This window comes from Oryzias melastigma, linkage group LG14 (assembly GCF_002922805.2).
Source record: "Oryzias melastigma strain HK-1 linkage group LG14, ASM292280v2, whole genome shotgun sequence".
In the NCBI taxonomy this organism is placed as follows: Eukaryota; Metazoa; Chordata; class Actinopteri; order Beloniformes; family Adrianichthyidae; genus Oryzias; species Oryzias melastigma.
The window spans coordinates 13,924,234-13,933,350 of NC_050525.1; the positions used below are offsets into that span (position 1 = coordinate 13,924,234).

The window sequence follows — 9,117 nt, forward strand, 5'->3', positions numbered from 1 at the left end:
AAAGTTTAAAGATTGATTTCAGTTATTGAAAAAAACAAATTAAGGCATAAAGTGCAGTATTTTAGTGATAGCATAGAAAATTAATTGATTCTAATTTTTCAGGTCATTTATAGATTACATTTGTATCTATTTAATTGCCTTCAAAAATTAGTTTTGATACAAAAATTAACTCTTTTTCCAAGAAAATGTATTTTAATTCTATAAAACTTTTACAAGTGCAAGAACATGTTTAGTTTAAATTGTCCGGAAGATGTTTGGTGTTGCAGCTCTTTCAGCCGCCTCTGTTGCTCCGTCCCTGCAGGTAACTTCAGTTGCAAGGGGATGACCGAGCGCATTCATAACATCAATCTTCACAACTTCAGCAATTCTGTACTTGAGACCCTCAATGAGCAACGCAACCGTGGGCACTTCTGTGACGTGACCGTTCGGATCCATGGAAGTATGCTGCGAGCTCACCGCTGCGTGCTGGCCGCTGGAAGCCCTTTCTTTCAGGACAAGCTGCTCTTGGGCTACAGCGACATTGAGATCCCCTCTGTGGTCTCGGTGCAGTCCATCCAAAAGCTGATTGACTTTATGTACAGTGGGATTCTGCGGGTGTCTCAGTCAGAGGCTCTACAGATCCTCACTGCTGCCAGTATCCTGCAGATTAAGACCGTCATTGATGAGTGCACGCGGATCGTGTCCCAGAATGTGGGCCTGGCAGGGCCTGGGGGATTCCCCGTTATACCAGGGGATTCTGGTCAGGAAACGCCCCGCGGAACACCAGAGTCTGGCACTTCTGGACCCAGCAGTGACGCAGAGTCGGGCTACATCCAAGCTAATTCACAACAAAGTATGGATCGTGCATATACACCACTGTACTCCTACCATGGCCTGCCACTGCAGAACGGTACCCGCGAGCGCTCCCTTTACATCAACCCTCTGTCGACCAGTTATGATCTGGGCTCACAGAAGGACCCGCAATCCCAAGATCCGCCCTGGATAAACCGCATCCAGGAGAAATCCCAGCAGGTGGATCGCTTCCTGTCCTCGGCAGAGTCCACTCACTGCCGCAAGCAACCCCGACCGGTACGCATACAAACAGGGGGGATGCACATAAAACAGGAGGCCGAGGATGAGTACTGCTACGAGGACATGGGCGACTGCCAGGACGACGCCGACCACAGCGAGGGCGTGGAGCACGAATCCAAGATTGAAAACTTCGACTCAGGGGTGAGCTCCTCCATCAGTACAGAGACAGACACCATGGAGCAGCAGCCATACCTGACAGGCTACAGCCGAGAGGGCGGAGGGGAGATGCAACCGGGAGACGGAGCTCCGGTGCAGATAGAGGTCAATGACTCGTCCCCAGAGGAGGTGCAAAAGACGGAGGACGGGGACACATCCCACAGCACTAGTGACAGTAGCATGATTCAGTCGCTGCCAATCTCAGTCAAACATAGTCCCATGTCCCAGTACATGCGCCAGGTAGAATCACACACCAGCAACCTAAGGATATCACTGACCAGCAATTCCCAAGTGATGGGCACTGCTGGAAGCACCTTCCTGCCCACACTCTTTCCTACACAGCCGGCCAGAGACCATAAGCCTTTCCTTTACCTACCTGGCCAGCAACAACCCCAGTTTGTGGCAGTGCCGCCCCCTTCCATGGCATCATTCCCAAACCCCATGTCAGTACCGCCAGCGCCAGCTCAGCAGCAACAGGCTGCAGGAGGGATCGGTCAGGGAGAAAAGAAGCCCTATGAGTGCACTCTGTGCAGTAAAACCTTTACTGCAAAGCAAAACTACGTCAAACACATGTTTGTCCACACCGGTAAGTGCCAGTCTATCACTTTTACTTCTACTAGTCATATAAACATTGGCTTTCAAAACATAAAAGTTTTAACTCACACAATGCATGAGTTGGATTTTATAGCCAACAAAATAAGCGAGCTCACGCAAATCTGTGGTGACCACTGAAACGGGGAACAGCAAGCTCTCATCTCAGTTACAGCAGCAACACGTGGAGGAGCCAGGAGAATATAAAACAGCAATTTTACATCAGACTTGGTTTGATTTAGAGAAAAACATGCAATTTAAGCTTAGTTAGAACTCAATTTTATGTCAAACCACGGGTCAACCACAATTTAACACATTTTAACATTAAAAATCTCCTATTTTTGAGACTTTTTGCAATGAATAAACTAATTGTTCTCAAAAATGATGTTTCACTTGCAGTAACATAAACAAAAAAGAATCAAGTTGTGTATTTTTGATCTACTTAAAGTCTAAAAATGACACGACTCCAAAAGGCTGCATGATTTAAGGAAAACTTACAATGTGCAATATTAGTTATCAATATCTCGATGACGATGTGACTTCCGATACATCAGGTCAAAGTCAAGACCTCCAGATCAGTTTATTTTATAGTTATTAACCACCCGATGTTAACTTGTACTTTTTTCTAAATTGTATCATTCTGACAAAGTATATTTTTATGGAGAGTAAATTATTGAAAGCTTTATTCTGTTCGGCCCGTGACTCAAGGTGTGTTTTGGAATTTGGCCCCCTGTGCGATTGAGTTTAGCACACCTGAGATACACAAACACAAAATAACAATTTATACATTGTTAACATTTCTCTGCAACAGTTTAAATAAAAGTCAACGTTAAAATGTAGTACAAGTTATCTCAATAGGAGGCTGGTTAGAACTGATCAGAGAAACACACCAAAGAATAACTATACCTCTCTGGTAGTACTTGCCAAAACTAATATGGATAACGGTTACAAACAATATAAGTAGTATGTGTTTAGGCTTCTTTAAAAAGATAATAGTTTCTCTGTCAAGGCATTTGTGTTACCATTTATCGTGGTTTACCCCATTTTTTGCAATATGAGCTGATATCGCGATGCTGATAAATTTTTTATTTATTGTGCAGGCCTATTACTCCACAAAATTAAATAAAAATCCCCAGTTTTTGAAAGTTCAGATTCACCGCACGCTTCTCTTCTTCATGTGTATCTTCTTTGTCTTCAAATTCGAAGCAGAAGGATTTCACCAGCTGCAAACGTTCGCTCTGTTTAAATTAACCTATTTTCATTCTCTTGAACCAACTTAATTATAGCCGGACCAAAATAAAAAAGCATAAAAATTCAATTTTAAGCTGCCAAACATATCCAGGGTTATTTCCCTTGGACTACAAGCGGTGTGGTGGAGCAGCACATGGCTCCAATCCCCACCGCTTTCCCTCAGCCTCATCGGTCACATTCGAGGGAAAACCGTCGTCACTGAAGGAAAGAACCAAATATCCGCAAATTAGATGATCCCATAAAAACGGCCTCCTTAAACAGCCATTATTATTGATTACCGTCCATTTCCAGGCCAGAACCACTTGTTGCGCGGATGCCGCTCACGAGATTGTGCATAGCAGAGGGATGACACGAGAAAGCAGGGAAATCACTCATCGATCACTCCCCAGACTGGATCCCAACATCCCACGACAGCCAATTACATTTACAAATAATGTAAAAATAATATGTTTAGTATTTAGGGACTGGAAGGATGGGAATGTGATTGAACAGAACAAGGCGTTTCCATCCTGTGGAGAATACTGTTACATGCACATCAAAACATCTTTAATTACAAACTGTGAAGAGGCGGCGTGTCATTTGCTGAAATGAAAACTCGGAGTCCCTGCTCAAACTAAGGCCATCATACCTCTTACATTCAGCTCAAACCAAATTCATGCAGTTCAGGGGGAAATATCAGATAAAAGGATGGATTTTTAGCTTGAATTGGCCCGAGCAGGAAGTAGCTCATTAGTCCATGACACAGAAAACAAAAGATTTACAGGAGAAAATGGGATTTAAAGGAGGATTTTCCGGACACAAGATGGTTGTAAACCGATCTTAGTACTTCAGAACCATAAAGGCCACAAAAAATATTTTTATCTGTTCTAGATACTCTAGTTATCTTAGTTACAATTGCCCTAACGGGTGAATATAGTGTCTGCAGGCAAAAAATACAAGAGGACCTGACTGCTGACATTAACGTCCAGAACTGGAAGTCCTTGAATGGAACCGAAATATTAGCTGACAACCCTAACAGCTAGAGTTTTCCTGTTTTAAGCTTCATAAAACTTTTGGGTTACACTAACCCTGGATATACACTGGTCCATCTGCGCTTCGTCTCTGCTACATTGCCTGAGGAGTCCTTAAGAACATCATTTGGCTTACATTGTCTCTGTTGCGCCTGTCCCTCTGTCCACCAGGGTCCCTGAAGGGTGGTTTGTCCTGCCACCTCCTTGTTATCAACATTGAAAACTTTGACAATCAGACCCCATGATCTCTTCTTTCTCACCGAGTTCTTGTAAAATTTGTGTCATAAGGGATGATATATTTTTGTACTTCCAAAATTAAACTTTCCATGGCAAAAACAGATGACAGTGCTATCAATGGTCTTAACGTGGCTAATCACGGGGAAGGGTACCTACAATAAAAAAAAAATGTTGGATAAATTTCTATTTTGAAAGTTCAACAGAAGTTCTTATTTTGAAACCCAGACCAATTTCCTGGGAAAGTGACGTGTCTACAGACTGGAAAAAGAACTTCTCCGCAAAGTGTTGCATTGTGGGGGACAGAGTTCAGAAACAGAAATGATGGTGGCCATATTAACATTCAGACTACTTAATGAACATTTTAGTCATTTTTGTCAATGCAATGCAACAGAGACACACCGCAGACAAACCAGTGTAAGGCTGAATCACGGTTCTTTCCCTATCTCTACGGCTTCTCCCTACCAATATATTTATCCGTAAAGAGAGAGTAATGGAAAAATAGTGTCTTCAAATTGAGCATCACTCCCACTTGATGATGTCATCAACAGTCGCCAGTCAGCCACAAATATCCAAGTATTTTAAGGGAATCGGACACTACAGAAAATGTTTATGTGAGATAATTGTGGATTTTTGCTCCATTCCTCCTTAATCTCTCTATTTACACACATGATGAATCCATCTGGTCTGGTTTCAACAATAATAGTTTATGGAGTGTGAACAGCATGAATGATCCTGAAGCTGAAAATGCAAGTTACAAAAAGATGGCAACTGCTTGATGTGGCAGAATGTTAAACAGTTCCACTCTAAATCCGCCTAAGTACTCTTGAGCAAGGCATCAGATCTGAGCCAACCGAAATGTTAGGTTGAAAAACGAGTTCATTTATCTGTTGCATCAAAATCATTCATATAGCATTTGCAGCATTTTGTGCAATTAGCATGACTACAAAACCTCCCAAATTTAAATAAATCTAGCCAGAGGTGTGTTACTGTTCAGGGAAAGTAAGGATGTTGGCTTCAGGCATTTTAAAGTTTCTACACGTTCTCAGCTCAAAAGATTCTGACACTTTTTTTTTATTATTTGGTGCCAGCGTCTGTTAGCTGTGTTTCAGGAAATTTTACCTGTAAAATTTGAGTTCCAAACCACATTCTTACTCATTTTTTTATGTGCATTAGAATGAAAAAGTGGGGGATTTTCACAAAGCAGCCAACAAGAGCCCAAGAATATTTCATTAAATTGACCGCACTGCGTTTCAGAGAAAGCTCAAACCAAGTTGGCTGTTTACATGATGAACAGATGGAGCTACATTAGCTTTAGACAAAGAAATGGAAATAGAACGATGAGGTTAAGATGCAAAAGAGTTTCCCCAAGAGGCGAGGGAATATGACACATTTATTTCTAAAACCGAGGCGCCGCTTTAACGTTTAGTGAGCTCAAAGCTTGTTGAAGTTTGAATCTTTGCAAGCATGGCAACGGGGTTACTTCATAAGATTTTAATTGACATGTTCAGATGTGATTGTCTTAAAAGATGGAATAATTGAGTTTTTTCTTTTCCAATTTTTTTTTTTTTGTACATCCAGGTGAGAAGCCTCATCAGTGCAGCATCTGCTGGCGCTCGTTCTCCCTGAAGGATTACTTAATTAAACATATGGTGACACACACGGGGGTTCGGGCGTACCAGTGCAGCATCTGCAACAAGCGCTTCACCCAGAAGAGCTCACTCAACGTCCACATGCGGCTGCACCGTGGAGAGAAGTCCTACGAGTGCTACGTCTGCAAGAAGAAGTTCTCACACAAGACCCTGCTGGAGCGCCACATGGCTCTGCACAGCACCGCCAGCGCCATCACCGGGCTGCTGGGCAGCGCAGGTACCCCGGTCCCCGTCTCCATTCCCATGCCGATGGCTGTGCCCGAGCCCGGCGCCGGAGTGGTGGCCCTGGCCATGCCGGCGAGCGGAGGTGCTGGAGTCGGGGCCGGGGTTGGAACAGGAGTGGGTGTAGCTGCAGAGGCGAGCTGCCAAGAAGGGACCACCTACGTGTGCTCCGTCTGCCCTGCCAAGTTCGACCAAATGGAGCACTTCAATGACCACATGCGAATGCATGTCTCCGATGGATAAGTACAAAAACTTCTTTAAGAAAAAAAAAAAGAATGACAAACAAAATGGCACTAGATTTTCTTTTCTTATGTTAAGGTATGAAGAGTTGAGTATAGACACTGGCACATTAAGTTTCCCAAAAAGATCTTTTTTTTTTGTTGATTTCTTTATTCTGTTGTTCTAAAAGAAAAAAAAAGATGGTGGCCTTAAGGCTTAGTAGTTTGATATTGATCTACTGGATGGATCCGAACTACAGGCCTCTAAATGTATGCTTTCCTAAAATACTGATTTATGTGTTGAACACTACCGAAAGGCCTACGAAAAAAACACATACACACAAACACACCTTTAGGGTAGAAACGTCTGAATGACTTTAAATGAGAAAATATGTGTCTGTCCAAGCGTGTGTGTGTGTTTGTGTGTGTACATTGCCATGAGGCATTAAATCATGGCTGTTGTGAACCCATACTGACCAGTTTGGAAACTTAAAGATGTCCAAGCTTACTGTGGTATCATTTACAACAATAATTTAAGAGAAAAAAAAAAATCTTGGGTTGGGCTACATATTCCCTCTAAAAAATACTGATGATCACACGATTGCCTTCTTATATCAAAAAAAAAAAAAAAAGGATTGTAGTTAATTTGACACTGGGTTTTATTTATTCCTATGGTATTAAGGGATTATAATGCAGCTGTTGTCAAGGTACCAATTTTAGTCATTTTACTGAAATATGTTGGGGGTTGATGGGGAAAAATATTCCTCATGTTTTTTGATTATCGTCCATGCATTGAATGGTCAAGTTTACTAAATTTTGGTGTGTTAATGAGACAGTATTTAAGCAAAAATGTTTCTTTTTTTTTTGTTATTTTTATGTCCTGGAGTTTGGAGTTTAGCGTATTTGTATACACTGCCACTTCATTTCTGAGAAGACTGTTAAGGCTAGTAGACCTCTTCCATTTCTAAACACCTGAAAAGAGGAACAAGATCCTTCCTTATTGAGCCTTTTTACATTCACAGTTCTGGCATTTCTTGAGTATGCGACTAAACTCCCTCCGTCATAATTGCTGCTCCTCAACTTGCACCGACTGTTATGGGAAATAAGATTGGAAAAGAACCGATTTGTCACTTCAGCTATTGTTGTTATTAAGTAGCCTGCATGATTTTAATCCCATAATTGAATTACGATTTAAACGTTAGGCTGTTGTTGATTGGAATGGCGTTGCGAAAGATGGGATAATTTCATTCTAATCAAATTTAAAATTAAAATAATTGCCACCCTGATCCTGGAAGGCCTGTATAACCTGTTCATTACGACTGTGCAGCTATTTCAGCAGGTGGGAACTAAGTGCATTACTCACCGTGTGCCGGCTCTCCCCGAAGGCTCGAATGGCATGCCGTGTTTTGAAAGGAAATACAGTCTAAGTAGCTCCGCGGATCAATATCCCCCACTGTTTTACGGTTACACAAGTTGCAGATGGACAATAGCGTACATTCCTGATAATTCGGACACGTCGGTTTCGGGTGCTCGTTGTGTGCAAGTTTGTCATCCATCTTTCACATCACGTGTGGAACTTGTTTTATACTTTTAAACTCTTTAATTCGCTCTTTATCCAAAGTAGATCACACACACACACACACACACGCACACACACATGCAACTGCCTGCAACTGCAGTCTGAATTTGCCTGCTTTAAGTGAGCAAACCAGTTTAGCAGTTGTAAATTTAAGAGAACTGCATGCAGGGGTCTTCAAAAGACCTGCTGTAAAAAAAAAAAAAAAGTGCTGTTTTGCACATTTTTTTAAAAAATGCCTGTGCTTACTATTTAATCGTTTTCCTTAAATTTCTTTTAATTAAGTTTTAAAGGAAAAAAAAAATCTTTTTTTTGTTTGTTTTTTTTAAATCTAAGTGGACTGCATTATTTTCTTGCATATATGTTGCACTGCTTAAACCAATAAGTGCACTACTGTTAACAGAGATATAGTTTTAGAAAATATAACTTTTGTTCAAGTCTAACATTTGGTCGTAGAGTTCACCTGTAGTAAAAAAAAACAACTTTTTTTTCCTTTTTTTTGACTTTTTTGGTAAAAAAAATATTTCTGCTCTTCTTGGCTTTCGTTATTGCTTGCTGTTACCTACGAACTATTGTCGTGCCGTGTTAATACAAGTTTAATTTCAGTCTTCAGACGTGCTCCTCTGTGGTTGAGTTCCTCTATGGAATCCGTTCCCTATAAGAGATTATTTACTTGCATTTCTTTGGAAATAGTTTCTTAGGAGAACATCCAAACCAAACGACAGAAACAAAGAAACAGCAACAGTAATAATAAACCAACTCCCGTCCAACTCGGTTGGCCCAGGTGATAATAATAATAATAATATCGATCATATGAATAATAATAATACATTTTTAACGTGTGTGTGCGCGTTATGTAAATGTGTCCTTCTGTGGATTTTTCAAACTTTGTTGGGGAGGTGATGGAATGCAGCTTCTTTGATACGTGTCTGTCACTCGTGGTCTGTGTTTCTAGGTGTGCGAGTGTCTGTGTGTGTGATAAATAGCCTAATCAAATAGTTGAGAAGTGGAATATCACACCTGTAGGGCTTCCTTTGCAATATGCAGCGCAGGCACCACGTGAAGCAGCTCTCCAAAACCTTTTGTGCTCAATACGGCACCTGCGGCATTTGTTCGGAGGGGACAGGAGGTCCCGA

At 41.5% G+C, this 9,117-nt stretch overlaps 1 protein-coding gene across 3 annotated transcripts in view; it reads left to right on the forward strand.

Moving 5' to 3' along the window:
* The window catches only part of zbtb20 (zinc finger and BTB domain containing 20), a 27,402-nt gene extending 19,213 nt beyond the window's left edge, over positions 1–8,189 (forward strand). For all 3 annotated transcript variants that reach the window (XM_024264736.2, XM_024264743.2, XM_024264748.2), the window contains exons 3-4: positions 302–1,813; positions 5,895–8,189. In XM_024264736.2, coding sequence (XP_024120504.1) covers positions 322–1,813; positions 5,895–6,430 — 2,028 coding nt within the window. In that variant the 5' untranslated portion in view covers positions 302–321 and the 3' untranslated portion in view covers positions 6,431–8,189. The remainder of the gene's footprint in view (positions 1–301; positions 1,814–5,894) is intronic.
* Positions 8,190–9,117: the final 928 nt, after the last annotated feature.